Source organism: Myotis myotis, unplaced genomic scaffold, assembly GCF_014108235.1.
Source record: "Myotis myotis isolate mMyoMyo1 unplaced genomic scaffold, mMyoMyo1.p scaffold_m19_p_11, whole genome shotgun sequence".
Taxonomy (NCBI): Eukaryota; Metazoa; Chordata; class Mammalia; order Chiroptera; family Vespertilionidae; genus Myotis; species Myotis myotis.
Window position 1 is genome coordinate 19586740 of NW_023416315.1, and position 26436 is coordinate 19613175.

Below are 26436 nucleotides of genomic sequence, written 5' to 3' on the forward strand. Positions count from 1 at the left end.
TAAAATCAATGCTTATCACACTTTTGCAGTCATTTGTGGACATGTGCAGAGTGGTGAAAAATTGAGTCACCTGACATACATGTTCCCAGCTAAGGATAAACAAGTGACACTCTGCCTTCTTATTTCAGCTCCCATACTGTACACAAATGTTTCTTTGATACCACATTTTGTGCATTTTTGTGCACTTCGTTGCTGATTTCACTGTTTAAAAGGGCCCCCAAGTATAGTGCTGTCTGTGATGCACAAGGCTGTGATGTGCCTTATGGAGAAAATGCGTATGTTAGATAAGCTTGACTCAGGCATGTGCTGTAGAGCTATTGGCCATGGGTTCAATGTTACTGAATCAACAATATATAGTAAACAAGGTGTCTTAAAACGGAAACACATAAAACAAGGTTGATCAGTGGACAGAAACATTGTCAACTGAGGCTTGCAGGACCCTAACTCTGAATCTCCCCTTGGAGCAATGGTTCAGTATTTGCTAATTCAGTGTCTGCAATGGTTTTACAGAACCTAACTACCATGAATAATGAGAATCAACGGTAATGTCCTAAACAACATCTTTGTGCACAGAGATTTGTCCTTAAATCTGACTATCCCTATAGACAAATTCTAGAAGTAAAATTACTGGGCCAAACAACAGTACTGTTTTGATAGAAATTCTCCTGTCTTTATTATTTACTTAAGGGACAAGACTTCAGTGATATGTGGGCCACCTGCCTTATATTCACAGTTATGAAAATAGGTCTTCTTTTCTAAACCCATCTTATCTGGAAAAATGGAGTCTCTGATTTCAAGAGAAATGAAGACAGTTTTTTTTTTTCCAATTTTATTTTTAAAATATTTATTAAAACCTATAACACAATTAAAAGCTCTACTACTGTTGTCTTGGACTGATCCGAAGTTGGCTTAGGGTAGAGTCAATGGAATTAACAAATTTGAAAGGGCAGCATTTGAACTGCAGGCTATGACCTGAAATGTGGGACTTTGGCTTAAACACAGAGAAGGCCGGGGAAACCTGATGTGGCTAGTGAATTCTGACATACTCAGGCCTCACCAGAAACGAGGAGGATGGAAACCTGAACTGTCATAACTTCTCACACTCCTAAGTCTGACATCATGGTCTAAGTTCAAAGGACTTTGAGATTCAGAGTAGAAGGCCCATGAAATACTTGCGCTCTCTAAAAGGTTAGTGCAGGCAGCTGTGCTCACTGCAGTTCATGAACGTCATGGCCAAGAACAGTGAGTGGGACAATCCCTCTTCTTTCTGCCAGAATTCTGCACCGGTCAGATGGAGGCGGAATATTGGCTGACAAGGACCTGTTGTCCCGCTAATGCTAATTCACCTGCCTCAGGAGCTACCTAGGACACTGTCTTGAGCTCAATTCCCACCAAGTGTCCCATCAGGGATAATGGATCAAACCCCCAACATCCTAATGTTCAAGGGTTCACTTCAGACTTTAAGTCTGTCTTTACCTGTTATATTATCGTCTATATTTTCTTCACTTGACATGCTGCAATTGATCTCTGCAGATTTCAGATACAAGGAACTCTTGTTTTTCATTGGGATTTCTTCATCATCATTTATTTCCTTATTTAAAGATCCATTTTCACAACTGTTTAACTCCATTTGCCTGGGAATTTTTTTAAAAAAGAAAAAGACCAGAAGATCCAATTATTTGGTCAGAAATAGATTGTCCAGGTAGATCTGATTCTGAGAGATGGGGGAAGGATTTACATCGATTGAAAAATAGAATTGTTAAATCGGTCAAATCTCTCACCCCCATCCCTGTGAGGGGAGCAGGCCAGTCTCCAGGCTGAAGTTGAGAAATCACAGCCAGCCATGGCTCTTCTGGCACCTCTAGGGACTCAAACTTCCTGCTCCCCACCAGCAACAGGAAATAGTCATTGACAGGTCCCTGGTTTCCAATCAGCTTTCTGCAGGGACCAAACTTAACACTTTTTTTCTCTCAGTTCTCAAAATCATTGGCCATTTCCCTGTGTTTGCCTAGCAGGTAATTGTCTAGAAGCCACATGCTGTGATCAGGGCAGAACAAACATCCCTGCCAAGTATGTGTGACAGATAAAACTGTGGAGGAAAAGCAACATCCTGAGGTTCTGCTGCTCTTCAGGGAACCGGAGAAGGCAATTTAACATACAGGTGAAAACCTGATTCTGTTAAAGGGACAATTATAACATCTTATTATAAGTGATTAAGACAGTGATGGCGAACCTATGACACGCATGTCAGAGGTGGCACGCGAACTCATTTCTTTGGTTGATTTTTCTTTGTTAAATGGCATTTAAATATATAAAATAAATATCAAAAATATGTCTTTGTTTTACTATGGTTGCAAATATCAAAAAATTTCTATATGTGACATGACACCAGAGTTAAGTTAGGGTTTTTCAAAATGCTGACACGCCGAGCTCAAAAGGTTCGCCATCACTGGATTAGGATGAGCCAAATTAGAAGAAAAAAATTTTCTTCTAATAAAAATAAAGGGAAAGGGTCCAAGCTGCATGATGACTCCAAGAAATTTTTATTTTCTAAAGAAATATCATATTTCAACTTAGTAATGAAAAATACAGTATACTAAGGAAATACCTCAACAGAAAAAAAAACGATAAAGATGTTCTTAGTAGAAATATTTAGGACAGGAGAAAAATTTTAACAACCAAATTGGGAACAATCCAGTATTAAAGAAGTAAACAATATACATAAAGAGGTAAAATGTTAAATAATAACTTTAAAGGACAAATATACTAAGTAAAAATTTGGGAATGCTTATATCAAATAATAACGGAGTAAAGATCCCAATTACTAGGAACATAACTATGTAAATGTGTCCTTTTTTAAATCAAAGCAGCCTTTGGAGGAAGAAATAGTTTAGCTTTTGATGTTATTTCTTTTTTCAACCTGTAAAGCTACATAAGATTTTTATTTTTATGTTAAAAAAATAGCACTGTCCTTCCCAGTTTAAAGCACACTTAAATCCAAGCCCAGCTCCTCCACAAGAGAGGCAGTGCCAACCCTCAGTGCACTGGAGAGATGAAAAGCAGTGATGGTTACAGCAGTTGGGCAGCCCAGGGGACATGCAGACACCTTCCCGGGGAGTCCCTGCGGAATGCAAGGTCTGCCACTGCTTCAGGCTCACCCCAACGAGGGCAATCAGATACTGTTTCCTTTGGGTATCATCTCAAATCATGAGAAAAACCACCATATGATCAAAATATCCTTATTTTTTAAAAAACAAGAATAACAATATCTTTTTTTACTTTTAGGAAGAAGAAAAAAACAAAGAAGTTACTGTACCTTTCCAATGAATTATGAATCGGTACAATAGGATGTTTCATCTTTAAAAGAAGCAAAGAGATGAACGTTTACATGTTAAACTTCCAATAGAGCATTTTTAGTTTTGTCACATATGAAAGTGATAAATATGACCTTCACATGCAATGCCCCGGTTTTAGAACAATTTTAGATCTTCCTAAAAGGGAGTCATTCTTCCCAACCGGCCCTTCATATTTACTCAAATAAGGTACCCAAATTTCTAAGGAAAAGGAAGGTGGCCTTTTGAAGGGCCTAATTATCAGAGCCAAACCTTGGTGGTTTACTTCCTTATAATTTCAGTTATTCTCATTAAACATTAATAAATACCAAACTCTGATGCAGTACTGTATAGGGTTCCTGCCCTTAAGGCAGCAGTTCTCAACCCTTTCACAGGGGTCGCCTAAGACCATCGGAAAACACATATATAATTACATATTGTTTTTGTGATTAATCACTATGCTTTAATTATGTTCAATTTGTAACAATGAAAATACATTCTGCATATCAGATATTTACATTACAATTCATAACAGTAGCAAAATTACAGTTATGAAGTAGCAACGAAAATAATTTTGTGGTTGGGGGTCACCACAACATGAGGGACTGTATTAAAGGGTCGCGGCATAGGAAGGTTGAGAACCACTGCCTTAAGGTAACTGCACTGTAGAGTAAGGTTAAAATGAAGGTGTGCAGAGGAGTTCTCAGCCCCATTTAGGGACTCGGGGAAGAGATTAAATCTTGAGGGATGGATCAGAGCTAACCACGAGAGACAGGGGAGAGGCATTCTTGGCCCTGGGAAATGGCACCGAGATGGGGGGAGCTACAAGCAGTTAGCACGGTTGAGCCAGGTAATGACAGCCAAAGTGGCTGGGGATGTGGGAAGGGGCTAAGAAGTTCTGACTTTACCCTGCAGGCAAGGAGGGAGCACCTGAAAGGCTTGGTAGAGTGGTCCAATTTACACCACATGAAAAGAACTACTGGCCAGCTGCCTGGAAGGGTCAGGCTGAAGGTGACTGTTAGAAAGCTACCACAAATCTCAGGGAAGCTCACTGGACAAGGAGGCTGGAGAGAAGAGGCTGGCTACAGAGATAAGTTTAGGTGGCGAAACTGCCAAAAATAATCGACTGGACAAGGGGAACTGAGGGCAGATGTAAAAGTGGACATAAAGGAAAGTCCACTAAAAAAGTCTTTATCCGCCACCAAAGAGTAATGGAGACCATAGCTCAGTACACCACTTTCTTAATGTTTCAACTTTTCATTAGCCCCGCTGCCGCCGCCGAGCGGAGAGGGCTCTCACCTTGCTGGACTTGAGCGTGGCCAGCTGCGGTGACCCTGGGGGAGTGTGACAGAGCAGCTCCGAGGTGAAGGCTGCGTTTGCAATCTGCATGCATTCTTCCAAAGTCTTCAGAAAAGTATTGCACGTTGATTTCAGCAGAGTTCCCACATCGATTCCCTCCTACCAAACAAGCAGAGTGGAAGACTTCTTTACCTTGCGAAAAAGCAGCAGCCCAATTGCGGAATGTCCTGAGAGGTTTTTATCCACAACCATAATAATACCATTCCCATCTATTCTGCAGGACAAACATGTACATCAGTTATAAAATAAAATAAAAACACTGAGTGAGTCCAACTTATCTACTAACCATACATGAGCCGTACCCTCAATCTGACCCTCCACAGTCACCCACTGCTCCAACCGAGAGCAACAACTTCATTCAACTCAACAACACTCTATGCCAGCACCGTGCCAGGTGCTGGGCACAGGGCCCTGTTTCCAGTCCTCAGGGGTGGCAGACGTGACACAGGGATCGCAGAGATTGTAGACCGGTGGTGTCATTGGAAAAATGTCTCCCATGGCCTGAGTGAAAATGAGGTTCTAAAACAGAAGCGTTAGAGACCACAGATAACGTGCTGTTGGCTTTCAGGATGGGTTTTCTGGCTTTCCCTTCAGATGAGTCTCAGGTTTCAGCAACTGGAATTCTTTTGAATATCTAATCATTTTTCCTCTCCAAGTTATTTTACTTGTTCAATGTGTTTTTCCTCTGGATATTGACATTAATGTGTTGTTCAGAAACTGAGGTCACATCCTGACTCGAGAGTGCAGTGACCACATCCTAGTAGTGTTAAAGCAACCAGATTGGGCCCAAGATGGAGTCCCTCATGTTACACCTCATGTCAGAAAACCAAAAACGTAACCAAGTCTCTCTGCTGGGCTCTCCCAGAAAAACATCGCAGACATTGCCAGATGTCTCCTGAGGGCACCACTGCTCTGGGTTGAGAGTCACTGTTCTAGACTATAAACATCCCAAGAAGAGGCTGAATGGTTTTTTTTTGTGGTGCCTCTCTCCTTCCCTTATCCAGCACAGTGTCGTGCACAAAACAGGCAGGTCCAAATGTTAGCAATTACTTAGTTAATCCCGAATTCATCCTAGGAAGGAAAGCTGTATGCATCCATAGGCTGAAATGCACATATCTGTTCTCTCTGTTAAATTTTATTTTATTTTCTCTGAAAAAGAGTAAAATCCAAGATTCAGGGATGAAGTGAGAGTAAGCATCACCTATAAGCAACGTCGGGTGCGACTTCGCAGGCGGCTGAGAGCAGTAATATTTTACCTCAGAACTGGACGCACCAGTTGTGGTCACTTCTTTCGTTTTTCCCACTTGCTGAACAAGGAGGTCACAGTAGAGTCTTAGTTCTGACATTTTGGTTTTCAAGTTTTCAGTGTTTTCAGCAAACTCTACATAACAAAATGATGACAATGCATGTCATTATCAGAATGAATACACGATGTATTAGTTAGCATATCCTACAGATCATGGAATATATAACCTACGCCTGAAGTCAGGTGTTTATAGTATGGCTTACAGACAGGGTGTAGGTGAAGATATGGGAGCAAGGAAAACAGAAGAGGAGATGGCCAGACTTGGGAAATAATCCACATTATTTCTTGAGCCAGCATATGGCCTGGTCAGCGGTACAGGGAGAAGGAGACAGCATACTCCTGACCCACGCGTGTCAGAATTGGCAGCAGGGTCCAGGTTCAGAGTTCTAGTCTCAGTTCTACCACAGTTTTCCTGTGTGTAAAATGGGGCCACAGCCCTCTGCCTGCTACCACAGTGCACAGAACTGGGAAACGGTGTTCTGTAACGTGCAATTACCACTAATGAGGCGGCTCATTAATTCCGAGGACTGGTCCAGCACGCTGCCTGTCACGGCTAATAGCACCCTCTGTGCATCTGCTGCTCCCTTATTAGCTCGGCACTCCAGCCACCCCGGTGCTGAGGGCTCAGCAACAATCATTACGGCCTGTTTCTTCCTCCATAAAAATGCTGCATGTTCCCACCGGATCTGAGTCAAAGCTCACTGTCTAGATAGAATTGACTCCCGATTTAGCATCAGAAGCACCAACAAAGCGGCCACTTTTCTGCGTCTACTGGAAAAGTTAAGCGCATCTGCCACATCTGTCATGAGAAAGGTTTCCTGAAACACTTTTTCCAGAGGCTCTCCTCTCCCCACAATCTCTCCAGGTGTATATGTGGGGCAAGGGGGCGATGAGGGCTCAGGCAGTGAGCCCTGGCATATGTGTGACCCAGTCCAGAAAGAAAGTTGTGCCCTGCTTCTCAGACCTAATGATGGCGAGTTAATGAGCACTGAGCAGCAGCAACCTGACAATTAAGCATCCATCCCACCCCAGGGACGGGGTGGGTGGGAGGTAAGCGGGTGTCACTGCAGGAAGCACCCTGGTCCAAGGCTTCTCTGGCTCAGCTACTCTTGACCGAAGGGGAACTCGGCCAGACGGGGTGCCACAGGGCTTCAGGCTCACTGATTCTTGTGGTAATCCTAATGTAGGTCATTTCCTCTTTGTAAAATATTAGGAAACTGAGGCTCAGAGGGATTAAGTGACCTGGGCCAAGGTCACAAAGCCAGGAACCTACCTGCAAAGCCATGATTTGCATCCAATTGTATCTGGCTCCAAAGCCTGCACTCTTTCTGCTCTGACATGCTGAGTGTTGGATAGAGACCAGGGTTGTTTGTTTGTTTTTGCATTTAGAGCTGATTTATTATACAGAAAAGCCTTTTATATTTTTCATACAGAGAAATATATGGTTCATTCCTTTAGTTATCAGTGGTCCTTTAAAACCTGTTTCTATAAAGCCTATTGACATTTGAATTGGGGTCCCCTTGGTGTTGTACCAGTAAACATAGAAGAGCTCTGTTATTGCATGAAGCCTGAGCCAGTTCACACTCGACAGAAATGCAGCCTGGAACAAGCTGGGTCTTGTGTTTGCTATAGAGACTGCGCTTTCAGGGGTCCAGATATTGTATTTTCCCAGTTACCAGGCCCAAGAGTCTTTGACTTTTTTGGGGAAGTGGCAGCATTTGAAAATGTTGACAGGGTCCCAGTTTTGAAGGTCATGGCATCCATGGCTTCTGTGAGGCTGCACTTAACTAATTTTAAAAATATATATATTTTTATTGATTTCAGAGAGGAAGGGAGAAGGAGATAGAAACATCAATGATGAGAGAGAATCATTGATCGGCTGCCTCCTGCACACCTCCCACTGGGAATTGGGCCTGCACCCCAGGCATGTGCCCTGGCCAGGAATGGAACTGTGACCTCCTGGCTCACAGAGACCACAGTTTAAATGCCACTGCGTTGTGCATCATTTGCATGACACAAAAAGCTGGCGAGGTGGTCAGAAGCAAGGTAACAGAGATGACAGTGGGTGACTCCCACGGTTCTCAGACCAGAGGACAATCAGTACTTGCCTTTTTCCTTCTGGGTCCTGCTGTCGGTCAGGCAAGCCTTGGCTGACCCCAGGGCCACCAGCCAGCGCTGTCTCTCAGCCACACTTCTGGCTTTCAGGTAGAAATACTGTTCCCCGGGGATAATCAGGTCCATGCGTGTGTTATCTACAGAATGAACTTGGAGCAAAGCAGAGGGAGGTCAGAAACCCAGAAGAACCCTACCTGTAGCCTCCACCCACCACATCCTGAGCTCAGCTGGTGCCGGTCACTGGAGTCTGCTTCTGAGAGAGGATGCCAGCCCCTACCACCTCGCCTAGCTCGTTCATCTCATCCGATGCCTCCGCTGATGAAGAGGGAAAACCCTGCAATTGGCTCCAAGGTATCACACCAAGATTCGGGTCTAAAAAACAATCACCCAATTCTCCTTAGGATCTTTTATCGGAATAGAGAGGGCATCTCTCTTTTGGCTCGTGTGCGTGACATATGCTGCTCTGAGTCAAAACGGCTTGCATGCCAACAAGAAAGGGGGCACTCTATCTCCTTGGCTTTACTGGAAAGTGATCAAGAACACAATGTTTTCCTTTTCCCCTTCCCTTCCCAAGTCAGATCAAAAGTGTGAGAATTCCCTCAGAGCCCTCAGAAGAAGAAACAAGCAACCTGCACTCTCCTTTACCCACCACGCACCAGCCCCCAAACCAAAAATTCCCTTCTCGTCTTTCTCTTCTAATCTGCTCTGAGCCACATCTCGCGATTCCCAAAACCAAGAGGTGAAGGCTATCTGTAGGTCTGTTCGGCATTTGCTGGTTTTGAGTATGTGGTGGTGGTGGTGAAAGTGCGTGTGACTTGAAGTGTTAGATGCTGCAGTGAACAGACTTAAATAAGCTTTGCAAACAGCCACTGGCCCCAGGTGGGCAGGTGACTAAGGAAGGAGCATTAGATGTGTGGTCAGGCCCACTGCTCTCATTTATTTTGACGACCTTGGGACATAACACTATGTATTTTTGTCTGCAATAGGAGAAGCAGAGAGAGAGGCACGGAGAGACCAGTGCTTTCTAATTTTGGGGAGAGGGGGGACAGAAGGAAAAATAAAACCTGCACCGCCCTTGCCTTCTCACCTTGAATCTCACAGACCGCCATCTGGATGCTCCCTTTGCAGCCTTTCCAGGCGTCCTCAGGAGAATCGTAATAGGATAATATCCCCCCACAGAGAAGGAACCACCGGGGCTGCCAACCTGAGAGCAGAAGAAGAGCGTGGTCTTAGTGACTGCCCCTGGTGTGAGGTGCCTCCCAGGGCATAGGCTAGGACCTGATGAAGGATGTGGTCCCAGCGCCAAGGAGCTGACATTCCAGGGGAAACTAAGGGAAGACGTAGGTTAGGAAAGACCTGTATGTTTGATCACATTAAATTAAATTAAATTACATTAAATTGACCCACAGAGGCATATATTTTTAGTCACATAACATATAGAAAATGTCTGGAAGAATCAGCAACCAATACTGATTCTCCAGGTAATAGGATTAGTGGTGGTTTTATTCTCCTCTCCCCCCAATATAGTACTAATAATCTGTGATTTTCAATTGTTTCCTGTAGGATCACACACTTGTTTCTAAACCCTCTGGTTAAGAAAATTATCCTAAACTTAGAAATGAGGCAAAAGATTATGCTGCCCTTTCAACATCATACAGATGCTAATAAGCTGCCAGGGTCCTATGACCACCAGAAGTTAACTTTGACTCACTAGTTGGTATTGAGCCACTGAAATGGAGTAATCTCAAAACAGTCAAGGGCTTAACCACTTTACATTGGGGAATTTCAGGGGACAGACCACATTCGGTCGCAACAGATATCTCATCCAGTCCTCTTACACAACCTGTACACTCACTAGTCAAAGCAAACTCCTGTGCTGTCCTGCTTCCGAGCTTCCCTGGCGCTGGATCTTCAATGCCACCCCTGCATCTCTGCATCAACCTGTGAGCCTTCAGCCAGGTGTACTTTTCTCTCTCTGGCATGCCATTGCCCTTTAGGGGTATATTTCTTTCCTGGGACTCTTATGTGGCCGGGCAGCCACAAAGAAGGTGGCAGAAGCTCTGGGCTGAGCCCCAGGGGCTGCTCAGGTACAATCCCTTGGGGATTGGTTCACACAAACCAGGTGCCTAAGACACCAATCAATGTCAAAGTGGTGTCAATTTATCACGTTCTAACAGCTGCGTGAGGCGCCCCAGCCTAAGATCATGGTGCAGGGACAATACATATATAATCACAAGGCTCAAGGGTCACACCAAATCTAAGCTCAGCACAGGAGTTAGGTGGCAGCCGAAATGTTCCACTCACTATTTACTTCAGGAGGCTCTGCTTCTCTTTGTGTTTTTTCATATTTACTTTTTAATTAAATTTACTGGGATGACAATGGTTACTAAAATCACATAGGTTTCAAGGGTACAACTCAAAAATACATCATCTGTATATTGTATTGTGTGTTCACTACCCAAAGTCAAATCTCCTGTCTGCTTTTCTAGGATTAGAAAACTCGGGCCTGCCAAGTTACCATGTCTCTTGCCTTCATAAACAAAACTGATTCTCAACACCCACTCTCCAGTAGTTCACAGCAGTCACTGAAATATCCTGCCGTTCAAGCCTTTCTCAGCAAAGGTAAGTAATCCTTTCTAGAACTATAGCTTATGCTGGTCTTGTTATTTTCTTTATACTGAGCACTTTCTTCCCAGGGAGACATGTAGACCTTTTACTGGATGTATAGAGCCCACTGGCCTTATCTCAATGTAAGTCAGTTACTGGCTGGCAAATCTCTTGGGATCAACTCATTAATTTTTATTTCAGAAGGTGATGATTCCTGACCTTGACTACAAATTCTATGGAAACTCTAATTTGAAGGCCACTGTTCTTTGCACAAACAGTACAACCCAGGAAACCACATGGATCATCAGACTCTGTCTTGATGCAGAGAATCAGCACGCCTGGATTTAGACATTATTGCTGCTGTTTTAGCTGTGCAAGAGAATCTAATTATTTACATCTTAGGCCACCTCCCCTCACTGAGACAGAAGAAACAATTCCTGAGACTTGGAAGAGAACTTTGAAATCACCTAGTCCAACCAGCACATTTTATAGATAAGAAACCAATTCCAGGTGGATTAACTGACCTACCTGAGGAATGGAAAAGGACTTTGAAATGACCTCATCCAACCAGCTCCTTTTACAGATAAGGAAACCAATCCCACGTAGATTAAAAGACGTACCTGATGTCACACAGGAAGTACACAGCAGATGTGGGAAGAAACCTGTGTCTCTCTCTACTGCAACACCCATGGCATGATAATCCCCAAACCCCAGTCCTACTAACCTTGTACAGAAGAGTAGATCTTCTCACATACAGTTCAACCACCAGGAATTTAGAGAAGGAATTGAGGAAACCCTCAATTACTGCATTTTATTAAATTCAGAACCCCATCTGTGTTAGGGTTCTTCAGAGAAACAGAACCAATAGCATGTATGTATTTCTCTATCGCTGTCTCTACATTTACGTATTTGTTATAAGGAATTGGCTCATGTAATGATGGAGGCTGAGAAATCCCAAAATCTGCAGTCAGCAAGCTAGAGACTCAGGAGGGCCGATCCGTAATTCCAGTCCAAATGATAGCAGGCTTGAGGCCCGAGAAGGACCAATGTTTCCGTCCAAGACAGAAAGCAAGAAAAGGTGAATGTTTCAGCTCAAGCACAGGCGGGAAGGGTTCCCCTTTTAGCCTTTTTGTTCTATTTAGGTCTTTGATTGGATGAAACCCATTCACATTAGGGAAAGCAGTCGGCTTTACTGGATCTACCAATTCAAACGTTATTCTCATCCAGAAACACCCTCATAGATAACACCCAGAATGATGTCTGGCCAAATGTCTGAGCACCTCCTGGCTCAGACAAGTTGACACATAATATTAACCACCACACACTAAGGAATTTAAGATATATCATTATTTCACAAGTCACAGGAAAGAAAAAAATAACCTGCTTAAGCCATAATAAAACATTGATGCTAAGCTGCTTCCTGATTTCAGAGTACTGAAATGTGTGTGTGTTGGGGGCGGGGGGGGGGGGGAGGGAGGGTCTAAAAATTTTCCAGCCGGTGTGGCTCGGTAGTTGAGCATCGACCCATGAACCAGGAGGTTACAGTTTAATTCCCAGTCAGGGCACATGTCTCAGTTGATTTCTTTCTCTCTTTCTCTTTCTTTCTTTCTTTCTTTCTTTCTTTCTTTCTTTCTTTCTTTCTTTCTTTCTTTCTTTCTTTCTTTCTCTTTCTCTCTTCTCTCTCTCTCTCCCTTCCTCTCTCCTCAAATCAATTAAAACATATTTTTCCCCCAAAATCTAAAAATTAGAAAAATAATGTGGTTCTAAACTAGGTTTATTTTACAGGAATCTGAAAAATGTTACCTCCCCTTCCCCCTGAGCACCACATAAAGTACAGCTGTAGTAAGTTCTGAAAGTAGCTGGTAAACAATTATAGTGATTGAAACAAAAACTTCCCTGTAACAGCTCAGTGTTTACCTAGAAGTTATAATTATGCTAGGGGAAGTTCAATATATTGTTACTGCTTTCTGTAGATCAAGCATATCAAACTTGCATGCCTCGTTTATTTGGCCCGTGTTAGCCTTTGAGTTTGACATAGATTGCTGTAGATTGTAACTACAAAAACCATGACTAAGAAAAACTTCTTTAAATCACAAAGTTCCTCGAATTTCAGAAGGTACATGAAGAGACCATAGACGTCCCCTTCTCATTACATATGAGTGTCACTTAAAGACAGAGCAGTGGAGAGTACAGTGTAGTATTGCAACACAATGTTCTTTCATGGTGTCCAGTCCTGGGAAGCTCACATAGCTCAGGAATGATGAATTAGTTAAATGAGAAAAGAGATATGGATGATGAAGAGACCATTAATCCTTGTATTAAGTTCATCTGCAGTTGCCTTAGTTGATATACAACGATTAATTTTATGTATCAACTGGACTGGGCTAGCTGATGACTAAATAGCTGGTAAAACATTATTTCTAGGTGTGTCTGTGAGGGTGTCTCTGGGAGAGATTAGCATTTGAATCAGAAAACTGCATAAAAAAGATGGACCCACAGAGCAGGAGCATCACCCAAACCAGGTGGGCCCGAGTAGAACAAAAAGGCAGAGTAAGGCCAAATTTATGCTCTCCTAGGAACAGAAGGGAACTTCTTCAACCTGATAAAGGCATCTACAAAACCCCACAGGTAACATTATACTTAACTAGAGGCCCGGTGCATGAATTCATGCACGGGTGGGGTTCCTTGGCCTGGCTGGCAATTGGGGCCAATCAGAGCCGGCTGGCTGGGGGGAGGGACCATGGGACGTTGGCTGGCTGTGGGAGGTTGGCTGTGGAAATGCACTGACCACCAGGGGCAGCTCCTGCATTGAGCATCTGCTCCCTGGTGGTGAGTGTGCGTCATAGTGACCATTCAACTGGTCATAACGGTAGCTTAGACTTTTAAATATATAGATGACAAAACACTGGGTGCTTTTCCCCTAGTATCAGGGCAGGTTCTAGCCAGGGCAGTGGAGTTCAAAATGAAATAAAAGGTACCTAAATTGGAAAGGAAGAAGAAAATCTACCTCTATTAGCAAACATGCTCTTATATATTAAAAAATAAACAAAGCCTAAGTAATCCACTAAAAAAATTATTAAAATAATTTAATAAGCTTGGCAAGGTTGCAAGATATAAGACCAATACACAAATACTGTTATCGATGGGGTCCCTTCTATGTCCCCACCTGTTACTGGTGGAAGTGGGCGTCTTGGGGTGCTGTGGGAACAAGAATTCCCTAGGCCCCCATGGGCAGATGAGGTACTGTGGAAAGCTTTATTGATGATATAAGATTAAGGGAGTCTCCCTCCAAAGTCCACCTCCCTCTTCCCACAAAGGAAGAAGTCCCATTTTGTCTTCAGCAGAGTGAGAATCAAAGCCACTGCCCAGAGCCTGCTGCATACTGAAGTCCAGTCCCACATCTAGATGGGTAGCTTGTGTTCCCAGCTGCAGGCCACTGCGTGTGGGGTCTGCATGGCCACGGGCCATGGGCCCTCTAGGGCCACATGGGAGACCAGCATGAGTCACAGAGCAAGTGAATGCAAGGGCAAGCAAGCAAAAGGAACAAGATAGAGAAAGTTACTTTGGGGATTTCAACTAGGAGCTCAAACAATGAATCCTTCAGGATTTCACACACTTGCAGAGGCTTCACCCCTCTAGCCACCCCATGGTTCCCCAGGCTCCACTGACAGACAAGCGTCTTCCCTACGCCACCCTGACTTCACTGCCCATATGCTCATCCTCCCCTTTGCTGGACACCTTCCTCCAGTGATTTGCGGGGGAATGGACTGGTGGTTCCCCGGGGAGTGTGAAACTGCATCTTCCTCGAGAAGCTGCCCAGATGACCATACTTATAATGTCTGGCCTTCCCTTTGCTCCTTCCTGTTATTAATATTAGCTAGCTAATTAAGACAGTAACAATATCAACTGCATTCCTATACAGTTGCAATGAAAAATTGGAAAATGAAATTAAGCAAATAATTCCATTTATGGTAACATCAATAATTTAAATACTTAGGAATAAACTTAATAAAAGAAGTGTTAATCTTATACTCTGAAAACTAGAAACATTATTCAAAGAAATTAAAGATTTGAGGACTTTATTCCAAAGCTTATTCTTTTCTCACATGGTACAAATGCCTTTTATTGAATTAACAGGAACTATTTGCAAGATTTAGTTTTTTTCAATGAGCGTAATTTTCTTCAAAACAATGAACTTATATTTGAATCTAAAATGAATAACTCATGCTAATTTTGCACTATATGTTCTTCCTTTTTCAATCTATATCAGTTATGATTTTTAAATCAAAATTTCTATGTAAAGATGTTCTTATTCCTTTAAAGATCCACACCAAGAGTGCTTACTTGTGAGTCATACTGCCACTTCCCTTTTTTACTCAGTTTTGTGACCAGTAGCTCATCCAAAAACACCATTAAAAAACAAACACTTAAATTTAAAAAAATATTTATTTTTAAATTTACACACAAAATTTCTTTTATGGATAATAGTTCTAAGTTGCTGTTGTTTTGCTAAGCACACAGTTCTCTAACAACCACAATGATCAAGATGCAGAACAATCCCATTATCTTCCCCTCAAAATTCCCTTGTGCTGCTCCTTGTAGTCAAGCCCTGTCCCCACACTTTACCCCAGGCCAACCACTGTTGGGTTCTCATTTTAAATTGAAAATATTTCCTAGTTTTCTTAGACACTTCCTTTTTGACCCATGGGTTACTTAGAAGGATACTGTTTATTTTTCTAATATTTGGGAATTTCCACATTTTTCTGTCATTGGTTTGTAATTTAATTCTGTTAAAGACACAGAACATTGTTTTCAATTTGGCAGAGCTGCTCTTCTTACCCTGATGTTTTAAGTTTCCCCCGAGTACCATTCCCTTCAGGTTAAAGAACTGCTTTAGACATTTCTTTATTACAGTTTTCTTTTATCTAAGAATGCTATTTTATCTTAACTCTTGAAGAGCATTTCATTGAATATAGAATTCTCTGTTGACATTTCTTTTCTTTTAGCACTTTATTAAATAGTTTTTTAAAATATATTTTTATTAATTTCAGAGAGAGGAAGGGAGAGGAAAGAGAGATAGAAACATCAATGATGAGAGAGAATCATTGACTGGCTGCCTCCTGCACACCCCACACTGGGGATCGAGCCCAAAACCCTGGGCATGTGCCCTAAGAATAAAACCATGACCTCCTGGTTCATAGGTCGACACTCAACCACTATGCCATACGGGTTGGGCTTAAATATGTTTTTTAAAAAATGACTTTAGAGAAGGAGGAAGGGAGAGGGAGAGAAACATCAATGTGAGAGAGAAATATCCATCAGTTGCCTCCCATATGCACCCGGACCAGGGCTCCAACTAACAATCTGGGTATGCGCCCTGACTGGGACTTGAACCAGAGACCTTTCAGTAAATGGGACACATTCAATCACTGAGCTACAGCAGCTAGGGTTTTCCAGCACTTCACTGTCTCCTGGTCTCCATTTTTTCTGATAAGCAATTCCAGATATTTAAATTATTGTTTCCCTATATGTATTGTCTTTGTACTCTTGTTGCTTTTGAGGTTTTTAAAGTTTTCAGCAGTTTCATTATGATGTGTGTGGGTATTTCTTTCTTTGAGTTTATACTGGTTAGAATTTGCTGAGCAGTTTTAATCTGTAAATTTGTGGTTTTCACCTAATTTGGGAAGTTTTTCGTTACTAGTGTCTTTCTCCTTTTCCCCTTCTCCTTTCTCCAATGGTCTAGATTACAGGGGTGGGCAAACTTTTTTTTTTTTTTTTTTTAAATATATTTTATTGATTTTTTTACAGAGAGGAAGGGAGAGGGACAGAGAGTTAGAAACATCGATCAGCTGCCTCCTGCACACCCCCCACTGGGGATGCGCCGGCAAGCAAGGTACATGCCCTTGACCAGAATCGAACCTGGGACCCTTCAGTCAGCAGGCCGACGCTCCATTCACTGAGCCACACCGGCCAGGGCGTGGGCAAACTTTTTGACTCGAGGGCCACAATGGGTTCTTAAACTGGACCGGAGGGCCAGAACAAAAGCATGGATGGAGTGTTTGTGTGAACTAATATAAATTCAAAGTAAACATCATTACATAAAAGGGTACGGTCTTTTTTTTTTCTTTCAGTTTTATTTATTTCAAACGGGCCTGGATCCGGCCCGCGGGCCGTAGTTTGCCCACGGCTGGTCTAGAACGTTAGACCTTTCTTTCTTTTATTTTTTTTTATTTTTTTTATTTTTTTTATTATTAGTTAAGGTATTACAAATGTGTCCTCATCCCCCCCATTAACCCCCAACCTCCCCCCCACACACAAACTCATGCTCCCATCCCCCTGTTAGACCTTTCATTACTGTCCCACAGATTCCTGTGATTTCATTCTCGTTTCTCCCCAACCCCCCCCCACCCCCACACACACACACATTTTTTTTTTGTTCTTCAGACTGGATAATTTCTATTGATTTATCTTTAAGTTCACTAATTCTTTCCTGTGTCATATATATTCTACTGAACTCACCTACTGAGTTTTTTAAATTTCAAATACCATTCTTTTTAGTTCTAAAATGTCCAGTTAATTCTTTTTAAATAGTTTACATTTTTCTTCCAAGAATCTCTACCTTTTCATTTGTTTCAGGAGTGTTCATCTTTATTATGTTGGTTATTCAAGTTTTGTCTTCCCTCCCAGTCTGCCTGTTATGGTTTACTTTTCAGAATGATCAGAGTGTTGCTTTTAGTACTCTGTTCAGAATTTTTAGTTATAATCAGTGGAAAAAGAGGCTGCAGTGGGTTTCCTCCATCCTGGCCCAGTGATGACACTCTTAAGTAGGGTGCCCACTCAGTGACATGTCAGCCAGGGTGCATCACTCCGCCTGGACACCTATCCAAGTTCCTTCAGAGCTTTTCCCAATGAGCTGTTAGGGGAAACCAGTTTACAATCTCACTGTTTAACAGAATAGGAGGACAATATTCACACACTGTAAATTTTAAAAAAATCCACGATGAGATGCTGCTGGAATGCAGAAAAACACGAAAAGGGGCCATTTAATGCCATTTGTAGGAAAGTAGCCAAAAGTAAAGAAAAAGGTGGAGGCAGGGTGCTTTTTCGTCAACCCAAGGAGTAAAAAATCGTAACCATAATTAAGCAGGTATAGAACGGGAGAAGCAGGAGTGAATGTGTCCCTAACTTCTTTAGGCTTTAGTTTCTTTTTCTATAGATTTACAGCACGAGCTTAATAATCTCTAGTAGTCTCTACTGGCTTTCAAAACCTGTAAAACCCTATCTAATAAAAGTAACAGGAGACTCAACCCTTTTAAAAAACCTATTTCAAAAGAAAGTAACTAATGTCAAGAAAACAAAGTGAGATTAAATTTCTTGATAGGATTGATGATCTTTCTGAAGTGATGAGTCAAGACTTAATTTATTCACTATAAATTATAGTTAATGTGTTCATACATTATATGATGGTTATAGTATCATCAATGTTATATACATACATTAGTAGTAAAAAAAAAACTACCACTTTTTTTTCAAGCATTTTTTAATGTTTTTGTATTGATGTCAGAGAGAGGGAGGGAGGAGAGAGAGATAGAAACACCATTGATGAGAGAGACTCATGGATCGACTGCCTCCTGCATGCCCCCTACTGGGAATGGAGCCTGAAACCAGGGCATATGCTCTTAACCGTGATCTCCTGGTTCATGGGTTGATGCTCAACCACTGAGTCACACTGGCTGGGCAAAACCTACCGTTTTAAATTGAAGCAAAGCATAATTATTGACCCCTGACCTCCACAGCCTTGATGTTCCCCCCACTATCCAGTCCTGGGTGCTCAGCCATACTCCACCTCCTAAGAGCCCTCCCCCACAGCTCAGCTCCCTAGGGAGCTCCAGACAGGAGCATGGATAGAAAAGCCTTGGGTGCTGCTCTGTCAGGTGGTTATAAGTTTGCTGCAGCTGGGGAGCAGGGAAGAAGAGGCTCCTAACAGTAACAGATAATAACCAAGCACTCATAAAATGATACATTTCTTCATTTACCATTAATTAATTCACAAAGCATTTTTTGAGCGCTTTATAATTTGCCAGGCTTGGCGATTTGTAGAAAAGATCCCAGCCCTCAAAGAATGACAGCCCAGTGGGGAATCAGCATGCAGATGGTGAACAGACTACAGTTACAATATATTACATCAAGTTCTCTTCAGAACCTACTGTTAGCGCCTGCAGTAAGTCACCTCTCCTGTGTGCTTTCAGCTGCTGAACTGGATATTTATTTGTTATATTCATTTGTTCTGGGCCATGCCTCTCATATGTCCCACTAGCACCTTACTCAAGAGAACAGAGTCAGGAAACTTTGGTTCAAGTTCAAACTCATAACATCCAGATGTGTCATCCTGACCACATCACTTAGTCACTTAAGTCCTCGGGCATTATTTTTTAATTTATAAACTGATAGATAAGGACTAAACTGAGTATCTAAGGTTTAACATATTATCTTCCTTCTGACTATAACATCTCTTAACAAATCCTGCATCTTCCTAACAGCCTAGCTCCAAACCTGAAGGTCAATTCGGCCCTTCCCCTCCAGGTGAATCACCGTCATTCCCAGCATGCCACTGTGCCTACACTGGGACATAGCGCATGAAGTCATGGAAAGGACACGAAGTCAGGCAGACCTGGCTCAATACTTATTTGCTGTATGAGTCTAAGTTACTTATTTATCTTGTGAGCCTAAATGTATTCATCTGTGAGTGGGAGATAATGCCTCCCTTCTCCCCTGCTCCCATAATTCAGCTTTGCCCCCTCCATTATCATGGTTCAGCCAGCCGAGTCTTCCTCATGTACTTTTCTATGTGCGCTTTCTTCCTACTTAGAAACCCTGAGTGACTCCCTCCTGTACCATTTCTAAACTCTCAGACCTGGCTTGGCTCACTAATCTAACCCCATCCCAACAACACTGCATACTTCCTCCTCTCAGACAAGAACTCTTCTATTTGGTCCTGCTGGCTTCTTTACTGAGTGCCCCTTCTGTTCCCGCCCCTTCCCCCTTTTGTCCAGGCCAATTCCACCTACCCTTTGATCCCACATCTTCCATGAAATTTTCCCAGACTACTCCTGAAAAAGATTCTCTACGTTTTTCTTGACAAAGGCATGCCTGTCTCCTTTGACCAGTTTTACACCTTCCTCCTATTCTTACTTTCTTCTCTCTTAATTTCTGGCTGCTTATACTGGCCTTAGAAGTTGAGTGGCTGGTCTCCATCCTAACTGTATATATTGGCCAGCAGAGGCAGAAAAACAACAGGATATCTGTGATGTCAAACTGGATGACCAATGACTTTATTAACATTCTAGTCTGTCAGGGGTGCCCGAAACTTGTCTTTTAATTCAAGTAAAGACATCAGAGAATGACAGATGATACCTACCTGCAGCTAGAGACCAGTTATGTGCAGTATCATCCCTCTAAACCTTGTCACGCCACAGCCTCGGGGCAACCACATAAAAGCTTAAAGGTTGAAATCACGAATTTAGCTGGAAAGTATTTTCATTGTTGAGTAAAATTTCCAATAGACTATGACCTCCCTTGAAAACAAGGATTACGTCTTACTCAAAACAGTATCCCCAACACCCCACAACACAGGGTCTGGTAAGATGTTGATGTTCAGGCTTATGTGAATGAATGAATGAATGAATGAATGATTGACTGACAGGGAACTATTAGATGGTGTTAAAAGTAAATTGTCGAAAACATTCCCCCTGGTATTTAAAAATCAAGGCAGAATCATTTTGTTTTGGACTACGTAGGAGCAATTCTATCTGAAGGACATGAAGTAGATCCTCAAGCAGATAATTTGCTTCCTTTGATGTGATAGGAATACTGAGAAAGGTCAGGCCTCTCTCTGGCTAACCCTATAGATATTATTCACTTCTCCATCTCTCCTGGTACTGCCACATTCTCCAACTTGAAATGGATCCAGAAAGAGAAATGCCCAAGCATCATGGTGTTTTTTGGACTTACCCTCCCTGCTGTCTCATTCATCTGTCTGGTGTCCAACAATAGTTCCATTGCCTGCTTGTTTTTTCTCTGTCTCAAATCTATTCCTAATGGAATTTAACTGACTTTTGCTCAAATCTAAACAAGATGAAAGTAATGGATACAGGAAGTGGTAAAGATTAAACACTGAGAGTACAGTCTGAGAACTATGGTTCCCAGGCTTCTTCAGGCCACAGACCACTTCAATGACATAAGACTCCATGGATGACTCCTAACAACTCCAACGTCATCACACATCAGAATCAATGGGAAGACGGTGCTGCTTGTGATGGAGTGCCAATGGGGCTCCAGTTTTACATCTCTTATGTTCCTTTACAAATATTAATTAGTTTTTGTTGGAAACAAATGTACAGACCAGTGCTACACAGAATTACATGATGTTATCACCATTCATCCAAAAAGATGACTGTCCTAAGACTACAGAGTCAATGACAAAATTCCAATGTTTATGTGCATCTTCTCCTTTATAACTTACACTCATCCACTTCCAAAAGGAGGACTGGAGGAATTACAAACACATACACTGGCAGAAGCCACAAGGAGCTACACACAATGCATAGAAACTGAATTTTCCTGGCATCATCATTAAATAACTATCCAACTGACTTACCCTTAAGTAAGCTATGTACAAGGCAGGTACATATGCTTTCCATTTCATATTTATAACAAACCTAGTATGGTTATTATTCTTACTGTCTCCTTAACACCGAGGCTCAGGGAGATTAAATACTTGTTCAAGGAGTCAGCACTAGAAAGTAGCAGCACAGAGGTTTGAACTCTGGGCTTTCTGACTCCAACCTTTAGCACTTAGGCATTCAATTATACTGGCCCATGCCGCCAATGAAAGCATGAATAAAGGAGTTTACCATTGGATATCTACGTGCAAAGAATATACCCTTACAGCACACACAAAAATTAATTAAAAATGGATCAGACCTACATAATTTATAAGAGATAAAACTATAAAAACTTTTAGAAAAAGCATAGGAGTAACTCCTCATGACCTTCTGTTATGCAACGGTTTCTTAAGATGTGACATTAAAAGCATAAGAAATAAAAGAAAAAAAATGATAAACTGGACATCAAAATTGAAACCATTTGTGCCTCAAGTGATACCATCAAGAAAGTGAAATACAATCTACAGAATAAGAAAAAATGTTTGCAAATCACATCAGATAAGGAACTCATATCCAGAATAACGAACTCTTACAATCCCACAGTGGAAAAATAAGCTCAATTAACAAATGGGCAAAGGATGTGCACAGACATTTCTCCAAAGAAGATATACAAATGGCTAAAAAGCACATGAAAAGATGATCCATGCCATCCGTCACTAGGGAAACATAAATCCACTTCAACTCCCTGGGATGGACATAATAAAAAAGACAGACAATACCAAGTCTGGGTGAGGATGCAGAGAAATGGGCATCTTCTTTCATTACTGATAAGAATGTAAAATGGTGCGGCCACTTTGGAAAAGTTTGTAAGTTCTCCAAAATATAAAAAAAAAAAATGGAGCAACTCAAATGTCCATCAGTGGATGAATGGATAAAGGAAAATATGGTATCTCCATACAACGGAACAGAGTTCGTTAATAAAAAGGAATGAAGTACTGAAACATGCTACAACAGTGATGAACCCAAAAAACATTAAGCTAGGTAAAAGAAGCCAGACACAAAAGAACACATAACGTATGAAATGTCTAGAATAAGCAAATTTATACAGACAGATGAGTGGTTGCAAGAGGCGGCGGGGAGACAGTGATTACTAACGGGTACTGAGTTCTTTTGGGGATTGACCACGGCAAGGGTTGCACTATGTAAATATAGGAAAGCCCACTACCTAGCATATTCTAAATGTGTTAAATTTATGATAGGTGAATCATTATCGCAATAAAGATGTTAAAAAACAAACCAACTAAAAAGGCTGACCAGTGGTTGTGAGACCATGAGAATCTCCTCTGGACATTGCTTCCACATCACAAACATGTGCAGGCAGGTCACCTTCCTCCACCTGGGGGTGGGGGTTAGCAAAATTACAGCACCTCCTCTGACAACCATCTGGTCAGCATGATGCAAGCTTCTGTTATTTTTGGAATGCGGTGCTGCAATGTGCTTGTGCCCTAACCCGCCAGAGGGGCCCTGGACGCCTGCAGCTGGCTGGAGCTCATGGCAGCAGCTCTTGCATCTGCTGAGTGGGCAGGGAAAAGGGACCTAAAATGGTAAAGGAGACTGCTCACAGCTGCTCAGAAATTCTCCTTGTGACAAAACATATGCATGACACCGGGCCATCTGCCTCCCTCCTGAACTCCTCCCCACCTCCTACCCCCAAGGAGAATCTGCTATTCTAGGTCAACGTACTTTAAATATAGGTGCATTATGAATCAACTAGACTTACATAATGATCAAGCAGGAAGGACCTTTAAATGCATTATGCAATGGAGCACTAACTCGGGAGCCACTTACTAACTCTGTGAGCTTGGGCCACTTCCTCTACCTTTCCGAGTCCCAACGTCTTCATCTGGAAAATGGGAACAAAAAAGGCAACTGCTTCCTAAAACTGTTGTGAAGATTAAACGAGTGGATCCATGTAAAAGCTTTATATATATTAACTAGTAAGTCTCGTCCTCTTACGGAAGAAGACAGGAAAGCTCAGAAACGGCAGCAGCAGTGATGGATCCGGTATGAGACTTCAGGTCCCTGACTCCTTACCTGATGTGCCGCTGCAGAGCCCTCCGCACACCATGGGTCTGTACTAGCCCTTGACTCAGGGCTTGTCAGATACAAATTACAAGCACACAGTGCCTAGCTGCTATGTCTCCCACAACGGAGGTGTTTGTGAAACGTTTAACCCACTCCCTTTTCGCTGCAGGTTTAGTCTTTTAAAGAGAGGATCTGACACTAAATCCCAGAACATCCAATGTTCCGGTGCTCACAGGGCAGGACGGCTCAGGACTGCTGAAGAGAATACACGTCGCAGTTTCCTCCGAAGGAGCACAGGGTACCTGCGGCTGTGTGGCACATTAGGGAAAAGGGGCTTTTCTTCCTTTCTGTATTTTAGTGGTATACGCATGCAAGCAGTTTGGAAGTTATTCTCAAGGCATGATGTTTTCAACTTTTAATAACTGATGCATATTAATTTAAGAGGCAAGAGAAGCTCACAAAATAACTACATTATCTGACAAAATACCAAAAAATGGAGCCAAGGTAAGCTTTAAGCTTTTAAACAATCTTCTCTCTCTCTCTCTCTCTCTCTCTCTCTCTCTCTCTCTCTCTCTCTTTACACACACACACACACACACACACACACACACACACACAATCACGCCACAGGTCTAAACCAGCGGATGAGGCCCCGCATCATCAGGCCTCCCCCACCCCTTGTTGGAGCCTCCCTCTTCTCCCCTCTCCAGCCATGCAGGTCAGGTCTTTCATTTCCTCAAGCGCACTGGTCTCTACCCAGCTTTAAGGCCTTCACGCTGACATTTCCTGCACCAGAGCAAGTCCTTCCTTACGGCCTCAGTCGGCACCTCGGCCTTGGCCTGGTCACCTACCAGGTTCAACTGGTCATTCAGGCTCTCTTACATCTTTTCTTCAAAGAAGCCTTCCCCATGACCCCGACTAGTCGCTCCTCTTCCCCTCTCCCCAAATGACACACACGTGGAGCAAGCTTCTAAGCACTTACCAATGACTGTCTCCTCCCCCCACCCCCCAACCCCCTGGTTAAGGTGTGAGCTCGAGGAATTCGGGGTTGTGTCTGTCTTGTGCAATGTGCTTACTCTGTGCCCAGCTCAGAGCAGGTAGTGAGGAAATCAACAACTCTCTCCAAGGATCCAAAGGAGCAGCTGCTAAACTGACTTCCTGACTTCTCCACTCAAATGTGACACACGGCATCCATCCCATGTCAACGTGTGCACACGACAGAAAACACACAAGCCACACGTGGTCATGGACTGTCTTTCGGAGAAAAACGCACTTCTAACCTCACTATGCACAGAAAAGAGGTTCTGGGTACACCCAGCAGGTGCACTCGCTGTGCTGTGTAACCTCATTACAGTCACCTGCCGACGCATCCTCCCGGACACATCCGTCTCTAACGCACCCAGACACCACAGCCTTCAAAAGGCTGCCCCGTCAGGAAGGACCGGAACACATATCTCCTCGACCCTGAGAGATCCCGGGGCTACCTCTGGCTTCACACACATTGCCATTAGAATGAAAAGCGCCTCGCTCATTTCCCATAATAAAGAGTATCATTCCAAAAAAGCGCCTAGCACAGTTTCCGGCATACAGACGGCATTGATTTAAAAACTGGCCGCACAAACCAAAAGAAGCAGCAGCTTGTTGTGAATCATTCACAGCTGAAGAACAGGCACGACCTTTTCAAGATAAGGAGGAAGCAAGTCCACAAATCGGAAAGGGGCGGGCTACGATTTTTGAGCCGTTCTGCTCAGCAGGGCAAGAAAACAGCTGCTAATATTTGCATTGATTTTATGGTAATTTCCGAGTCTGTGAAACAAAAAGAGACGCTCAGTGAGAAAGCCCATCGCCAAGCCTGGTGCAAACCCTGGCGCTGTGAACCGGCTGCGATGGAGCGCTGGCGCCTAGGTCTGCACGCAGACGACTCTGATGGCGATGGAGGAAAGTGCCTGCCCGGGGGAGTCTTCTTCTTAAAAAGGGTGCCCCCCCGTACCCCGACACACACCCCTGCACCCCGTGCAGTACAAGTAACTTCGAGCATTGATCTGAACCCTCCATCTGCAGGCCAGGCAAGATCAGCTCCTTCGCCAGAATTCAGCGCCTCCCTCCCGATGCCCCCGCGGGCACCGCGCCTCTCGGGTCACCCCCAAATCTCGGGACTTCCTGGGTTTCCTTGGAAGTGCAAGGGCAGCTATTGCCCTCATCCAGCCCCGCTGGGGAACGTGTCCGCACAGCCTGGGGGACACGGTCCGGTGAGGGAAGCTCTTTGAGGAAATACCCCGGGTCCGCACAGGTCTTCGTGGTCCCAGGAGGGGTCGTGACCCCGACCCCCAGGAGGCGCGATCGAAGTCGCCTCCCCCCCCCCCCCCCACCCCCGGCTGCTCAGACAAAGGACCGAGCGCCCGGCGCGCCCCCACTCACCGCTCAGATAGTTGGTCCACTTGTACAGCACCCCCTCCATGGCGCGGGCCGCGGTCCCTCGCTCGCAGCCCTCACTGCTCCAGGCCCCCCGAGGCGAGCAGCGCCGGCCGCAGGGCCATCGCCCGGCCCCGCCGAGCCGCCCACTCCCGGCGCCCGGCCCGCTGCGGGGACGCCCGGCCGGTCACATCGCCGCCCGGGGGCGGGGTCACTGCAGCGGCCTCGGCACGTGAGGGCAGGACAGGGGCTGGCGCGCCTCCGCTCGGGGGCTGGGACCGGGGTGGGCCGGAGGGGCGGCAGAGCCTCCGAAGTGCCGCAAGCGAGGCAGCGGGTCGCCGGCGGCGCGGGCACCGCGCGCTCCCCGAGTCCCCGACCAGCCGGGCCCGGGGTCTTCTCGCGCATGCTCAGTGCACCGCTGGCGCGCAGGGAGCGAAAATCCACTCCGGGTTTTGGCGGTAACGACAGGGGCGGGGCTGCCGGAGCCAGTGAGGCCCGCTGGGAAATGGAGTCCCGGGAGGCGGGCGGGGGAGGAAGTGCTGGGTGCAAAAGGAAG

General features: G+C 43.9%; 1 protein-coding gene across 6 annotated transcripts in view; it reads right to left on the reverse strand.

Annotated features, from left to right (window-relative positions):
• PLEKHA8 (pleckstrin homology domain containing A8) overlaps window positions 1-26296 on the reverse strand; it is a 62923-nt gene extending 36627 nt beyond the window's left edge. For all 6 annotated transcript variants that reach the window (XR_004970827.1, XR_004970828.1, XM_036327734.1 and 3 more), the window contains exons 1-7: window positions 25887-26296; window positions 9200-9316; window positions 8106-8261; window positions 5948-6072; window positions 4632-4790; window positions 3317-3357; window positions 1477-1634 (exon numbers count right to left, since the gene is read on the reverse strand). Coding sequence is in view for 4 of the 6 variants with exons in the window: in XM_036327734.1 (XP_036183627.1) it covers window positions 1477-1634; window positions 3317-3357; window positions 4632-4790; window positions 5948-6072; window positions 8106-8261; window positions 9200-9316; window positions 25887-25926 (796 nt within the window). In the remaining 2 variants the exon portion in view is untranslated. The remainder of the gene's footprint in view (window positions 1-1476; window positions 1635-3316; window positions 3358-4631; window positions 4791-5947; window positions 6073-8105; window positions 8262-9199; window positions 9317-25886) is intronic.
• Window positions 26297-26436: the final 140 nt, after the last annotated feature.